At 48.3% G+C, this 16,430-nt stretch overlaps 1 protein-coding gene across 2 annotated transcripts in view; it reads left to right on the forward strand.

The window, feature by feature from the left end:
* The window catches only part of MFSD14B (major facilitator superfamily domain containing 14B), a 117,556-nt gene that overhangs the window by 83,021 nt on the left and 18,105 nt on the right, over positions 1-16,430 (forward strand). Inside the window, exon 1 of one of the 2 annotated variants that reach the window (XM_058657315.1) lies at positions 9,678-10,083. The exons of the other annotated variant lie outside the window; for it this stretch is intronic. Coding sequence (XP_058513298.1) covers positions 9,955-10,083 — 129 coding nt within the window. The 5' untranslated portion in view covers positions 9,678-9,954. Of the gene's footprint in view, positions 1-9,677; positions 10,084-16,430 lie in introns of those variants that run through there. 2 annotated transcript variants of the gene reach the window in all.

Consider the following 16,430-nt stretch of genomic DNA (forward strand, 5'->3'; position numbering starts at 1 on the left):
ACAGCACCTGCTAACCCCAATAGGCAGACACACAGGAGGTCTTTATCCAGCACAGAGAAGGGGAAGAAAACCGGGCAGAGGGAGATGGCCACGGGGAGGCAGTGGAAGCAGAGAGAAGAGAGAGGGGACTCCTGCCCCGTTGGCAGGAGGGGGTATTCAAGGGAGCCCTGCACGAGGGAGAGGGAGCCAGGAGCAAGCATGAAGGGAAGAGAGAGAAAAGGAAAGAGAAGGTAGGGGAGCGTTTTGGGAGTACAGAGACGCAGGGATTGGTAGCCACGGTGGTAGGCGGGGCCAGGGATATGGGGTGCAAGGGGTTGGTGGAGAAAAGCAGTTGTATATTGCTGAATGAGCGAGAGGAAAGAGAGAACTATGGCCCCAGTTGTAAACTAGCCTTGTATGTGCATCTCTCTGCTAGGAAGTACTGAGAAAAAGGGCTCATCTCAGATTGGAAACTCAACAAGGGCAGGAACCGCACAGTGATTCCTTCATTGTAGTCTAATCCGGGTTACTTTGGTTTAGTTTGTTTTTCACTCCTCTGTTTTAAGATACTTGGTTCTATGTCCCTTTCTAGAAGTTTCTCGGACACTCGGCAAGTTGAGACAAGAGCTTCTCCTTTGCCATTGTGTAAGTTCTTGGTTGGATTCCAAGTTCAACCTCACTGGCCCCACATCCTGAAGACCTCAGTTGGGATGGGTGTGCGTGTAGTTGCATATTCCCACAGATACCATGTGATACGGGCCCACACTGCCAGCAGGAGTTAGTTCTACTTTGCAATGAACGGGACCATCAGGGAAAGCGCAGAAACCCCTTTAGGCAATAATAAAAGAGCTGAAATCTCCCTGATGGGAAAGGCCAAACTCCAACCAGCTTCATCCCCAGGAGTCCTAAGACCCTGGGCAAGTTCTGAGACCTCCTGTGCTCCCTCCTAAGGCACCATCTGCAATTTCATTATTCAACAGCATACTGTAAGATTGCTAAGTCTGTAAGATTTCCATAGCAATGCTTTTTGGAAGGCACCTTGGTACTGCTAATTAACTCATTGATAAGATGTCCTTCGACCCAGATGCCCATGAAGCACACTTCAAACAGGACAGCGCCTATGGTCATGTACAGCTTTATTGATTATGGAGTGGGAAAATCGCAAACAGACAAGAAAATTGAAAGCAAGCTAATGCTTACCCCTGAAAGAAGGATGACCAAACCATGCTCTAAGTAAAAGAAGGTTTATACATACCCATCAAGATTCTCTGCTTGAACACACTATAGTCAGGTTCCTGAACTTTCTCCTAGGCCCCTCTGGGCACTTCCTTGCAAAATCCTGATTGTGCAAGAACCCTGTCAAGTCAGTTCAGCCAGAACCTCCACCCTGAATATCTGATCAGTCCCTTATGAAAAAGGGCTGGGCACGGGGATTGGTCTGAATGACGTGACCTGACCTCTCCAGGTTCTCAATGGCCAGGCCAGCTCCTGCTCTTCCTTCTGGATAACTCCTGGATTCTCACTTCCTCACACCTGCAACTCATGCACTCTGCTCACCTGGTGCTCTGATCTGGCCCTACCTCCTAGCTACCAGCCTCCCTCCAACCACATTCCCCAGGCCACTGCCATTCCTCCCTTGTGCCACCTGCTCCCCTGTGCCCACTTGGGCCTACCAAGTACTCTCCATGCTAGAACTGGGCGTATCACAGCAGAGTCAATCACTGGTCCCTGAAATCTGCAGAGGCCTCTACCTCAGAGAGCAAGCTGCTAAGCGCTTCTGGGAGGGTCTCTGTCCAGGCCGTCTTCTTTTGCTCTCAGTCTCTGCTCCCTGCCAACTTCCCCAAACTGCACAGGGTGCTCCTTCCTCATCCTTCTAACATTCAGTTAAATGTTTGCTCTTTGGAGAAACCATGTCAAATACCGGGTCAGTCTCCCCATACACAAATCCCCCCACCCTGTCATTTGCATAGGAAATTGAGTGCATAGGAAATTGCATAGAAAAGTTAGTGCCCTAACTGCCCTCACTTGGCCACATTTGACTTGTGTTCAAACAATGTTCAGCTCCCAAGGAAAAATCAGCACGTGGGAGAAGAAACCGAAATGATTGTACCACGTTGTCCTCTATTTCCTCAACTGCAGAGGACAGAGAAGATGAGTCAAAACAAGACTGTAAAATAAAAGCAAAAGTAATAATACATTTGCTGATACATGAAACTGAAAGTGCATGCATATACGTGTTGTAAGATTCACAGAGAGAAAGAGAAACAAGATCTTCCATCCGCTGATTCATTCCCCATGCGGCCGCAACGGCCACAGCTGCGCTGATCCGAAGCCAGGAGCCAGGAACTCCTTTCAGGTCTCCCACGCGGGCTTTGGGCCATCCTCAACTGCTTTCCCAAGCCACAGCAGGTAACTGGATGGGAAGTGAGGCTGACAGGATTAAAACCTGTGCCCATATGGGATTCCCAGCGTGTTCAAGGTGAGGACTTTAGCCGCTAGGCTATCACACCAGGCCCATGGCTGATTTATTTCTTACACTGCATAGCAATGAAATCATTTCATCCTTTGTAAAATCAGTGAAATCATGGACAATTTCTCTGAAAGTTTATCATTTTATCTATAATATTTCAGCAATCTACCTGGTCGGGGTATCTCTATCAACTGTTCAACTGTGCAACTATTTGATTTGGGGAATTACACTCTGAAAGTTTATCTTGTCAATTTCATGAGCTTCGAGAAGATTGATGGTGGAAACTTGAATTATGATCTCTGCCTGTTTGCACATGGTAACCTGGCCAACTGATCTAAACTTAGCTCATGGCAAAGCGGCTGGTTACAGATCTGCAGAAACAAAATTAAACATGGACTTTCATTCTGGTCAAAGACTCATGACTTCAAATGATCACCTGATCGATCATGCCTTAAAGCCTCAGCAGTAATCCACTTTGAGCAGTTGAAGGTCATGTTCCCAACCACTGTCTTTCTGATTTTGAAGGGATAGTAGAGAACAGACAAGCCTATAGAGATGAAAGGGCCCAGCCAAAGCTGCACTGGTTTCATTTGGAGGGTCAGCTAACAAGGGAAGTGTTGTTGGGGCTTTACAACACTACTGAAGTATAAGACACCAAATTATGTTTGAGGACAATGACTTCACAATTTCAACAGCAAACATATCCTAAGGGCCAATGAAAGGCGATTTTACACTTGATCTTAGCCAAAAGGCCAAGCAGCAACAAAAGGCAATTTTATTTGGGTTTTTTTGGGGGGCGGGGGGAGGCGTTGAAAGATTCAAACTAAGAGAGAAGAAAACAAAGCAGGTGAAGAATCTGTGGAATCTGTTCACCATTTTTTGTAGAACTACAGTAAAGCCAGAGTATTTCAGGTTTTTCCCAGCCTGGGTGACAGTAGTGTTGCTCTAACAGGATGCCATGGCATCCTGACACCTCTGCCCACTGCATCTGCTGGCACTGGCATTCAGCCACACCTCCCTGCTGCTGCTGTGCTGGCTAAGTCCCAGCACCATGCCTGCGCCCTGGAGTGCAAACCCACTTGTGCTCCTGGGCCTCTCGTGGGCATACCCTTCGCTAGGATGCTGCAAGCCCTTGATCCTGGGTACCAGAACGTGCTGCCCATAACCCCAGCTGCTGCTGCCCTTCTCACCCCTGACCCCTGGCCTGTGGTTCACAATGGGTCACCTGGACCTTGATGTCCAAATACCGACTACATCCACGTCAGCAGCATGAGGCTTTTTTGTTCTTCAGTTACCCAATTGGCCCATGGTTAGGAAATCTGGGTTGTTCTGACTGGAGACCTGATTCCGCATAGTGACTACATGGCCACATGGTGCCATTGCTACTCTCCAAGTCTGTTCCCCTGAATTCAAGACACAGACACTGCTCACATGTTCATCTAGCCATTAATATAATTAGCAGCTCTGTATGCATGTTCACCTAGTCAGCTATATATGTATGTTCATCTAATCAATAGCTATGTGTTAGGATGGCTTAGGATAGATCTAACATGCAATTCTGTGTGTTGGTCTATACTGATGTACAAGTGTACATAAAGCACAGTTTGGTCCTTAAGATACCTTGAAGTTAGTGTATCCAATGGGCTTTTCTCCACCCCACTACTTGTTAATAGATAACCAGCAAAAAGTATTCTTCTCAAAAGGAGAAAGGGGCTATGTCTGGTATGCAAATAATTGTAACAGTACAATAAAAAAGAAAGGGGCCTCTACCAACAGTGTGATGATACACTCAAACAGAGGAATGATGGACTTCTGACTACTGCAATACTACTACTGTAATAAAAAAGGGAAAAAAATGGGTCCACTTCAGGATCCCTTGTCTCTCTAGGAGAAAATTCTGAAGATTTCTGACAATTTATTGTGGATTAAGTCTAGATTTTTAACAGGTCTGTGAAGTTAGACGTTATTTCCTTAAAAACCGATGCGTTTTCTTTCCAGTGGTGGAACCTTGCAGTAAAATGCTGTGGTTTAATTGCTGTGTAGGGTGTTAACTAGGCTGCATCAAATGTTAATTCGTCACGCCATTTTGCTCGCATTTGCTATAGCAAGTGTGGTTCTTCAAATTCTCTCTTGAACCCACTTTATGGGTTCCCTCATTAATGAAGCAATCACATTGTTGGGATGTGCCCACTGTCTCTTGGGTAAGAAATATTTTGCAACAGTCAGCAACTTACATGTTGATGGGAAAACATGCGCAAAGGGCACAGAAGGCGCAAGGCGAGGAAGGTAGAGGAGTGAACATGGGGAGCAGTGTAGAAGATATTTGAGCTGGGTTATCTTTTTAAAATAAATCTATTTATTTGAAAAGTAAAGAGAAAACATCCTTTGATTAGTTCATTATCTAACTGGTCCCAACAGCCGAGGCTGGGCCAGACTGAAGCCAGGATCCAGAAACTCCATCCAGGTCACCAAAGTGGGTGACGAGGACTTGGGTACTTGGGTCATATTCTGCTGCTGCCTTCTCAGGCCGCATTAGCAGAGATCTGAAAAAGAAGCAGGGCACCCAGCACTCCAATCAGCGCTCCTCTGTGGTATGTTATTGGCGTCACAATTAAATCTACAAAATGAAAATGATGAGACAGCAACACAAAGAGCCCATGCACACCCTTCACTGCTCCTTTGCCCCTGCTAATGTCTCATTTCAGGCAATTGACCACACCCTTGATCTGGGTCTTGAAGTATAAATAGGAGTTATGGTATTGCTAGGGTGAAGCTTAGTTATTCCAGCAGAGCCTCACTAGAAGTGGGAATACCATGGCACAGGGTAGATGGTGCCAGATGAGGTAGAGAAGGCAGCATAGACCAGACCCCAAGCCATGCAGATCACACCAGAGCTGCAGAGTCTCAGAAGGACAGTGTTGTGTGCAGAGTACAGGCATATGTGGAAGTGAGCCCGAAGAGAAAGACACAAGATACTAGGCAGTGGGGAAGTTAAGAACTGAGACAGCAGCAGTAGTGTGAGCAGTAGAGAGTGACCTGGAGTAAGTAGGGCACGGATAATGTTCGCCTGTGGGCCTGGGACAGAGAGGAAGGAAGCATGTGAGGACACAGGTGAGATTCAGTAGGTGACTGCCTGGGAGTGGCAAGGAGAAGCTGCCCTGCACAGCAAATCCCTGCTTTGAGCGGGAGCTTTTATCCCTGCTACTGTGAAGATGACAGCAAAGCAGGAGGGGCGGCACATACTACAGCATGGGAAGCAGAGAGAAGGAGGGAAGGAGATAAGTCCTGCAATTCTTCACTGTCATGTGGCTCACTCACAAGGTAGAGTAGACCTTTCACCTGCTGAATTCTACCCAGAATGCCACCACCTCACACAGGGCATTTGCCCACTCCATGTGTTCTGAATCATCTTGATGTGTGTAACTTGGCTGGTAATCACATCTCCTTTTAACCTAATGCTAGGTGCAGTGCAAGTAGACAAGATTCCGGAAGAATAATTTTCCCCTAAAAAAAAAAAAACTGAAGCAAATCTTCTCAAATAGAACTAGCAGTTTGTGGTAAATATTGAAAGTCACACTTCTGTATGAAAATACCTTTAACAGATGAGGCTATCGTTGCAATTACGCACTGACGCTTGCAACAAACAAAAAGAGTGAAAAGTCTGTTAAGTCTGTGGACAGATAACTAGGACAGCTCGATAGTACTGCACCTGAAGGACAGTGGTGGGCACAGGAGGAAGACAGCAGGCATCGTGCAAGAGTGGAGTCTGGCAAGGTTGGCTCTGGATCTGAGCTGTGTGGTGTCACCTGAGCATCTCCGTCCATGCTGACACGGACAGCTTTGGAAGACACCTGCGCGTTACTGAGCAACTCAGTTGCATCACACTTTTAGTGGTTCATTGATCAAAACTTTCTCTTTTCTGTTGATGATAAAGCGATCAGATAAGAACACTTAGGGAAATTGAGCTTGTATCGTCTTGTAGTAGGCACAAACGCCGTCCAGCTGTGACAAGTGACATCAGTATGATTATTGAGCAGCATGTCATAAAGCATGTACACACAATGTTCATGGAAAAACAAAAGATAAGTTTATTGTGACACAAAATTTCAGAAATCCGTGCATAGGAGAGATATTTTTAAAAAAATTCCCTGGAAAATATGTATGGGTTTCAATGGGAAAAAAAAAACATTTATTCAGAAAAGCAGGAAATTCCTAAGAGTTTATACATATCTAATGAGTTTCACTATGTGAATACATCTGTGCAAACAGCACCCAGGTCCAAGAACAGAACATCACTACACCGTGTGGACCTACAGGAAAGAGACCAACAAAAGCAAAGCCCAAGTATGCCAGTACAGAAACAAGTGGAGAAGCATATTTCCTTTATGTTTTCCATTTATATTTTATTTGAAAGGCAAAAATTACAGAGAGATAAGAGATGGAGTTTCCATTCACTGTTTTACTCACAATATGGGCACAACATGGCCAGAGCTGAGCCTGTCTGAAACCAGGAGCCAGGAACTTCCTCCAGGTCTCCCACGGGGTGCAGAGACCCAGGACCATTCTCCAATGCTCTTGAAAGCGCTGACAAGGAAAACGTGGACTAGCCAGGACTGAACCAGTGCCGATTTGGCTTGCAGGTGCACAGGTAGAGGCTTAGACTACACCAGTCTCTCCTTCTCTTATTATTCAGTCTTATATGCATACATTGCTATTGTATTTCATGCATATCTTTAAAAATCAATAAATGTAGAAGTGCGGTACTTTCCAAATTGTGTTCTGTACATGCTGTAGGGTGTTAGGTAATATTTCAAGAACAAAAACTGCTGTGTTCGGCTAATTTGAGGAAATGCTGTTTATTATGTTTACTTCTTGAAGAATTGCATGGAGGAAACCTGAAGAAATGTAAAGTACTTTAATTTTGCTGTTACTTAACACAATTATTTCCTATCAGATAGACAAAGGGTTTTTCCTCTTGTACAATCTTCGTCCATAGTATTAATTCAAACAATTTATAGGTTTAAGTCATCGCTGGAAGAAAAAGTTAATAGATATCTTTCAGGGAGTGTCATTAAGCTCTGAGCACCAGGGCTATTGAATTCAATTATGTGGAAGACCACACTCTTTGACCTCAACCAGAGCAAACCTAAGCAGGATAGGTCTATTTCAGCTTGATGACTGTCAACATAATGCAATGAACAATCACTTTAAGTGACTTTTATGACTTCATATCCAGGATTACACTTTATGGTACCATTGTAAAATACTATTTACAGAGTTATATTTTTGGCACTGCATTTCAACTGGGATTTTCACAAACTGTCATATCACCAGAGGATTGTCAGGACCTTGTTGGCATTTTCAGCCGCTGGAGTCAGACACTTTTTGTACAGGAATGAAAGGCAGAGTCAGAAACAAAGCATGGCTGAAGCCAAAATAAAAGGCTGTCCCCAAAGGATACAACTTGGCAAAAGGCAGCTGTTCACAAGTGAGTAAGACTATGTAATGCACCTTCTGTGGCTGTATTTAAGTTAGGGGTGGGGACAACCTGCTGCAGATACTGCTGGAGGAATTTCCTGTTCTCATTGTAAGGGGTCATGGCTTCTAAAATCCTGTCCTAAACTTAAAAAAAAAAAAAAAAGACTTCTGTGTTGTTACTAGAGGCATCCATGTTTCTTGGAAAGCAATGTCTGAATCACAAGTGTGAAATAAGCTATAACTCTGTGCACATCACCACCAGGTGTGGGCAGGAGCATTGTAACAAGGCACACAAACATCTCTTGAGCACAGCCAGTTTGCAACAACACCAGAAAATGGAAATTAACTGTGGACTTATCAGACTTCACAGGCTATGGCATTTCACCAGGCCCTCTGGGGCCAGTAATACCATTAAGGGTGCTAAGATTTTCAAAGGTCAGCACCTTAAATGAAGTAGGCTACTGTCCCCATTTTACAGGTAAAGGTCCTGCTCACATTTGTGCTACTAAGGAAAGGTTCTGGGTTACTCCTGCATTTTGGGGACTGCCCTTTGCATGATGTAGACAAGCTCTTTGCCTCTTCCTGTTAATATTCTGAAGTGGAGCAGAACACACAGCTACAGAGCACACGCCTTGCGACCAGTTCAGCACTCCACAGTCAGGAGCTCTGCGTCAGGCTGCGCCCATCTTCAGCAGCTGCTTTACTGCTGCAATGTTCAGCCTCTTCTTCAAAGTCTGTCGGTCTAAAGAGACACTCCAAGAATGTCCTGGTTGGATCTCTTCATTAGGAAGTTCCCAAGGCTTCCTCTAGGCCGTCCACATCAGCCATGTGCTCGCCAAGGTAACAGAAGGCTTTTATTCCAGAGCCTGTTTTACACACAGTATTGCCTTTCACCAAGATACCTGGATCACACTCACAGATCACACAAGTTCACAATGAAACAGGGCAGGCCAGTGATGATGCGAAGTCAGGGTAAGTCCTGAGGCTGGTGGGCATCCCAACAGCCCTCGGGACATTCCTACTGACTTGGAGATGCTCTGTACCTAGTGCACCAGTTACATTCCTAGTCGTAGCAATGTCATCCTCTGTGTGTCGTTATGACGGTTCAGTTCACACAACTGCACAGCCACTCTCCATTATCAGTTCTGGCCCCTTCATAACCAGGGAGTTCTTTGCTCACTCCCTTTTCTCTTTTTAAGATGTATTCATTTTTATTGTAAAGGCCGATCTATAGAGACAAGGAGAGGCAGAGAAAGATCTTCCATCTGCTGGTTTGCTTGTCTAATGGCAGCAACAGCCTGGAGCTGAGCAGATCCGGCGCCAGGAGCCAGGAGCCTCTTCTGGGCTTCCCACCTGGGTGCAGGGTCCGAAGGCTTTGCGCCATCCTCTACTGATTTCCCAGTAGAGCTGGATGGGACGTGGAGCAGCCGGGACACGAACCGGCGTCTCTCTGGGATACTGACGCATGCACTGACAGTAGTTCTTTTTTTTTTTTAACCAAATGGCTTTATTGATGCCGACTTATATTCCTACATCAAAGGATTGTTCCTAACACAGCCTGTACACATGGGCACTATAACTCATTCCTTCGGCGTGGTTTGGCGCCAGAGCCGCTGTCATTCAAACGCACCTGCGCCTGGCCAGAGACGGAACTAGCAGCCCAGGGCTGCCCCGAGAGATGACACACTTCCGGCGCGCTGTGGGCGGGGCCGGGGGCGGGCGGGCCGCCGGCGGGGGGCCTGGCGGGGCGCGCGGGGCCGGGCTGCCGGAGCGCCGGCCTGTGGGCTGAGAGGAGCCGGCCGGCCTGGGCTTGCTGAGCGCCTGCCTGGCCGCTGGCGGGGAGGTGCCCTCGGTCCGCGCGTCCCTCGGTGCGCTCGGCGCGGCCGCTGGCGCCGCCACCCTGCCCGCAGGCCGCCGGGGGCCGCGGAGCCCATGAAGCCCAGGGCGCCGCCGCCGCCGCTGCCGCCGCCCCCGCGGCGTGGCCGTCGTCCCGGAGCGTCCCGAGGCGGCTCGGGCATGGCTGCGGCATGAGCCCCGGGCCGCCGCCGCCACCGCCACCGCCGCCGCAGGAGCCGGAGCGGAAAACGGTGCCCGAAGCGGAGGTGGCAGCGATGCCCGAGAAGCGCGCGGGAGCGCAGGCCGCGGGCGCAGGCTTGGTAAGGGCGCGCGGGTCCGGGAGCCGGGCGGTGGGTGAGCGCGGACTGCGGTCCCCGGGCTCCGGCCTCCGGTTCTAGGGCTCCGGTCCCCGGGCTCCGATCCTCGGGCTCCGGTCCCCGGGAGCTGCGACAGCTCCAGCAGGGAGACGGGGAGCGAGGAGAACGCGGACCGAATTTCGGACACTTGGGCGGAGGTGCGCGGAGCTGGCAGGGGTTTTCGATGAGCGGGTTGTTATTATTTGCTGGTGATTGTTATCATTATCATCATCATTTGCTGGTGGCTTCGCGGTACGCCAAACTGTAGACAAACTTAGTTGTTATTTTCAAGAGGTGCTTGCTGTAGATGAGATAGTGGCGTGTAAATAAATTCGCTCCTGAAGAGTTCTCCCACCGGCTTAGACGACGTGTTGTGAAACCCCTAGAACCCCGTTTTTTGGCGGGGTCCCTGGCTCCCAAGGAGTGGACTGGGGAGCTGGCGGTGAACACACCGCGCCTCCCGCACTGGCCGAGGAGGAGCAGCAGTCCCGCCCCCCCCAGGGTCGCTTGCCGGGCTTCTCTTCAGTGTTACTGGGAAGGACAAAAGTTCTGACACAGGATAGGAAACTCCAGTTTAATTGACCCAGATTGGACAGCAGGTCTTAACTGGTGCCGTTTGCTTTCTTAAGCATAGAGGATCTGTTATTTCTTCAAAGGTTTTTAAATTTCTTTGGTTTGTTTTAGGATTTCAGACTTGGAAAGTTAAGGAGTATTTGACACCATGCCAGAATTGTCAAAGAAAAATGGACATTTTATGGAAAGTATATGCAGCACAGCAAAGACTTTTTTTTATTTAATTACATTGCATTATGAGACAGATAGGCTCTGGGATTCCCCCCACCCCTCCCCAAACCCTCCCCCCCCATGGTGGATTCCTCCACCTTGTCGCATTAGCACAGTTCAAATTCAGTTGAGATTCTTTCATTGGTCTCCTTGGCAGTTGGGATGGAGTCCTTGGTGCCCGTACTGACAGCAAAGACTTTTTAGCTTAAAGTACCAGGTTTTGCCTGCTCCGCTGCGTGCGCTTTACGCGGCGTGAATGTTGTTTTTGGAGGGCTTAGGAGGACGGTGAAGTCTACGGGACGAGGATGAGGGAGCAGGGCCGGCTCCTCTCCCATCTCCCCTGTGCACTTGGGGCTGTCAACCTCTGCCTTGCCAGACAGATCAGCAGGGAGCTGGAAGGCGAGCTTGTCCTGGGCTGCTGGTGAGCCTTCTGAAATGGGGGGCTGGCGTCTCAGCTGGCTGCTTAGCCCACTGAGCCACACATCCACAGGCTTCACCAGTCCTAGATAAAGAGTCCATTATTTTTATTGGGGTGGCAGATCTGCAGAGAGAAGGACCGACAGAGAGCTCTTCCCTCCGCTGGGACATGAACTGGAGCTTGTGTGGGATCCCGGCGCTTGAAGGGGGAGGATTAGCCAACAGAGCCATTGCACTCATTGTGCTGAGTTCCGGGGTCCTGGCAGGCCTGGCTGTTTGCCGGCTAATCTGCCAAAGTTGCAGCCCCGGTGCTCCCTGTACTTGGGAAGGCATTGAGGGCACTTCATTTCCAGGATGAGCTGTCAGGTGGGGCGCTCAGTGTGTTCTGCGGAGAGGGCCAGTGCAGTTCTCTCAGGCTGATTCGAACTTGTCAGCTTCCTACCACTTCTCAGTGTCTCTTGTCTTCGGGACCTGTGGACAGTAATTGTTGGCCAGTGGCCAAGCTGGTGACTGCTAGGTGCTGGCTCCCTTCGTCGCGTCCCAGGCCTGCAACAAGCATGGAGTCCAGCCCAGTTTACCCAGCACAGGTTCAGACTGCTGTCCACTGTGCTTCGTTCATTTGCTCGTTTCCTGGGCATTGTTTCATCATTCCTGAACTGTCCCCTTTCGGCGACTCTCGCCTTACCCCACATGTTGTCCATTTGTTTTTCAGCTCAGTATAGGCAACTTTTAATGTAGTTTTCATGTTACAAGATTTTAGAAGCAAGGCAGGCTTCAGGTTTTTCACAGCACAGTGTACAGAAAGTTGCAAACTTCCTGTACAGGGTGGTATCATCTTTACCCTTGAACTAGTTGCTCAATAGCAGGTCACTACTCTAGCTTTGCTTCCTCTAGGCTTTCTTCCCGTTGGTCATGTTGCATGCGGATTTCTGTTTGGTTCACTTGCCTGGTCAGATCAAGTATGTAAATGAGGCCGTTGTCTGTTGCCTTGATTAGTGTCACTTCACTGTGTCCCACGGAATGACACACTGGCAGGTGTAAGCACTGTAAGCACAGTGATTCGGTGGGCGTGCTTGGAGTCCAGGTTTCCGCCTTTATTACCTATGTGACACTGGATAAGTTCAAGACAGGAGAGAGAGAGAGAGAACGATCTTCAGTCCGCTGGTTCACTCTCCAGTTGGCCCCAACGGCCAGAGCTGAGCTGATCTGGAGTGGGAAGTAGGCGCCTCTTCCACATCCCTAACCCGTGGGGTCCTGAGGACTTGCGCTTACCTCGTGGTATCTGTAACCATGCCAGGGCCCATGGTATCAGTGCACGTCAGAGGCTAGTGATTCAAAACAAGAAACTTGCTTTCCTCACAGAATATATTGTATGCCACAAGTCTGTGTGGTTTTTAAATACCTTTACTGAATCACAATAGAAAAATGACAGTTTTGTTTAATACTTGCGAAGAGCGGATACTTTAAGTACTTTGTAATTGTGACCATAAAATATAGAATTTATGACCTTTGCTCCACTGCTGCATTTTCACAGTGCAAGGATTAGTCAGGTGTGCAGTCATTACCAAGGAGCAGATTGCCAGGGAACTCTCGTTCTGCTCTCCGCCTGCCTTGATTCAAGTTAGAAACAGACCAGAATGCAGTGTCAAGTAAGTATATGAAGGTCTTACTAAAAAACAAAACAGCAGTCCATGGAAACTGTGAGTTATGAAAAGACTATGCATGGATTTCAGAAAACTTGTCTGCAGAAATAAGCTTATCTTTTATTTCTACTTTCATACAAGCATTTTGAAGTACCCTTGTGTAACAAGTGCTAACTAATTGCGTGGAAATGACAAAGGACAGTACTTGGAGTCTCTTCCTTCCCCTGTTATGAGTAAGAGTAGCAAAACGGACTGTGAAAACTGGATCGTCAAAAATGATATTGCAGCCTTTTTAGCAAGTCAGCTCTCTGTGCGCTTAGGGGTTTCTCTCCATTCATTCCACACCGTGTTCTTTCCCTCCTCAGAGCTGCCATGAGGAATGACCTATGGCCAGTGAAGGCATATCGCATTCCTCAGAATACTCAAAATAGGAAATTCTTAATTTCTAAAAATGTTTCTAGCAAAACTGGACAAGTCACATGAGAATCTTGGTTGATTCAGGAAGATTAAATGGCAAAGGCAATGCAGTGACATGACTAGCAAGGTCTGACACTGTTTATAGATGATAATAGCATGATTCTGGGTGGACTGGTGGATTCTGCAACACAAGAGTGCAGAAAGGGGATAGGAATGCGTAGCAGAGTGCGGGTGGCGAAGTGACAGTGAACTGTCCCGGGCTTTGTGATGGCCTTGGCTGGGAAGCGCACCTGCTCTGCCTGCTTGATCAATGGCATGTGAGCCATCATCACTTCCTCCATAAAAACTCCAGTGTCCCGGGAAAATGGTCCAGAAATGGTTTCGAAGAAAAGCAGTGACATTCAGATCAAACACTGGACAGATAAAGGAGCGTCATCTGGGTCGCCTGTGGGGGATAGTGAGGCCCGAGCTTCTTCCGAGGCGTCCTTAGGGAGCTGGGTTGGAAGTCAAGAAGCCAGGCTGCAGGCTGGCGCCCATGTGGGATGCATGCGCTGCAGACAGCGGCTTTACTCGCTGCACCACAACGCTGGCCCCAAACCCAAACAAGGTGGTGTTCACGTGTTGTCAAGACTTTGAGTCACTGATTTCTAGACCGTAACTATAGTTAAGGAGTCATGTTAAAACATACATATTTTTGAACCTTTTCATCTGGAAACAAGAAAGTTGCACCGGCTGCCTAGTGTTGTCCGCTTGTGACGCTGAGAGGGTGCGTTCCCGGTGTGGTGAGTCCAGATGAGGAGTGTGCAGCTGTGACTGCTCGCGCCGTGTCTGTGCGGATACACTGGGCCGTATTTGGGAATGTGTAATGCTTTGTTAAAGTTCTTTTTCCCCTTTCTATTTAGAGCATGCCGTGATGTTCTTGATGGCGGGAGAGGGGAGAGGTTTGAGCACCTACACGCGAGGCTGGCGGTTAAGAGCACAGACACCCAGAATTAGGAACTGCTGCGAGTAGTGTCTGCTGAAGTGCTTTTTCTTTTACCCACAAATGTAGAGCAGCTTGCTTGTGGTGTTGGTGAGAAGCTGTGCTGCTGATTGTTCTTCGGGAAGGTTCTCTGATGTGTCGTGGCTGAGGAGGCACACCGGATTGGGGCTGCCGTGAGTGCCAGGAGAGGACTGTGGACTGGCCCAGGTTTAAGGATCTGTCATCTGAGCTGGTGGTCTTGTTCCTGAATCCTCGGGGGCACCAGCTGATCCAGATCAAGGGCCTGGGCTCCTGCCGTCCGCAGAGGAGACCCACATAGATGTCTGGACTCTTGGCATTGACCTGCGCCAGCTCTGGCACGTGGAAGAATCTCTCTCTCTCCCGTTCACTCACTCACTGTGACTCTCAAAGGATGATTTTGATCCAGTAGGTGTTAAGGTACTAGCTGATAGCAGGTAGGATTTTAGGGACCGAGACAGTAGAGGAATAAGCACAGTGCTATTCTAGGGAAGTCAGGAGGATAAGTGGATGAGCTCCTAGGAGTGGTTTTCCATTGGCCGTGTTGACTCATGGCATGTACGTGTGTCCTCCGCCAGGAACCAGAGAGAGCTTTTGGAGGTGTAGAATAACACGTTGTATCGTCAGTGGAGAGTGGAGAAGAGAGGGATGACTGGTAGGGAGGAGACAGAACCTCTAAAGATAGCCACTTGGGAATGCCAGCATTCCTGCTGCTGTGTTCCCCTGATACGTCATTGATCCTTGTGCATTGAAATGGTCCGGAATCTGACACTTTGTGAACACTGCCATGGCACCCCAGTGAAAAATTCCCCATCGTGAGCTTTCTCTCGTGCATAACATTATTTTTAAAATATTCCAATCACGTGTCTCTTAGGGCCTGCTAGTTAGAATGCTGGTTGGTGCCCTCACGTCCCATATCAGAGTGACTGGGATGAGGCTCCAGATCCAGCTCCCAGTGCAGGCCCAGTGCGTGTCCTGGGAGCAGGTGGTTGCCGTTGTCAACCTTTGCGTCCCTGCCACCCATGTGGGGAGACCTGCGTTGCATTTCCAGCTCCCAGCTTTGACCTGGTCCAGGTGAACCCGCAGTGGGAGCTCTTTGAATTTGTCTGAACCTTTTATGTTAACACTTTGGTCCCATCTCTGTTGTTTTTGTTATATATATTCAAATATTGCAAAATCAAAAATAAATTTGAACCCCGGTCTATACCTCATTAGGCCTTCCTGGTGGTTGGCTTCCTGTGTTGAGCAGTCAGGGAGTTCCTGCTCTTGCTTTGCGTATTCCCTTGATTGTAACTCTACCCGGATTCCTCTTAGGATGCCCAGGACTGCTTTAGCCCGAGACTGTTGCTTTTCAAAATGTGACTTCTGTGTCAAGGTCTTTATTTACATCAGGAGATCACAGTATAGGAAGACATCTCCTTGGCTTTTAGGTGTGCTTAGTACACTTGCTCATCTTTAAGATTTTCTTCATAGAAAGGTGTAGCTTAACTAGATTTTCTCCTGTAGCAACCTGTAACATTATGTATGTGTGACCAACAACACGCCAGCACCCCTCACGGCGGGAAAGCAGCCGATCCTTGTGTTGACTTTGGTTTCACTTTGGCCACTCGTAATGAGGAACCAGACTAGGCAAGGCGGGAGAACACCTGCATTCTACATTGCAGGGGAAGTGGCAGTCTGTGGGTTTGTTTGTTTGTTTTGTTTTGTTTTTTAATATGTCTTTGGAAGGCAGAGTAACAGGGAAAGAGACGGCAGTATCTTTCCTCTCCTGGTTCGCTCCACAAAAGGCTGCAGTAGCCAAACCTGCACCAGGCTGAAACCAGGAGCCAGAAGCTTCATCTGAGCCTGCACGGGTGGCGGGGGCCGTGTATTGGACAATCTTCCGTTGCTTCAAAGGGACATTTAGCATGACGTTGCGTCTGAGGCTGAGGAGCCAGGACCTTAATTGGTACTTTGGTATGGCATGCTAGCATGGCAAGCAGCAGTTTAATTCTATGTGCCACAATGCTGCCACCACCACCCCTCCTTTTTCTTTTTAAAGATTGTTTGTC

The sequence above is a fragment of the Ochotona princeps genome, chromosome 31 (genome assembly GCF_030435755.1).
Source record: "Ochotona princeps isolate mOchPri1 chromosome 31, mOchPri1.hap1, whole genome shotgun sequence".
NCBI lineage: Eukaryota > Metazoa > Chordata > Mammalia > Lagomorpha > Ochotonidae > Ochotona > Ochotona princeps.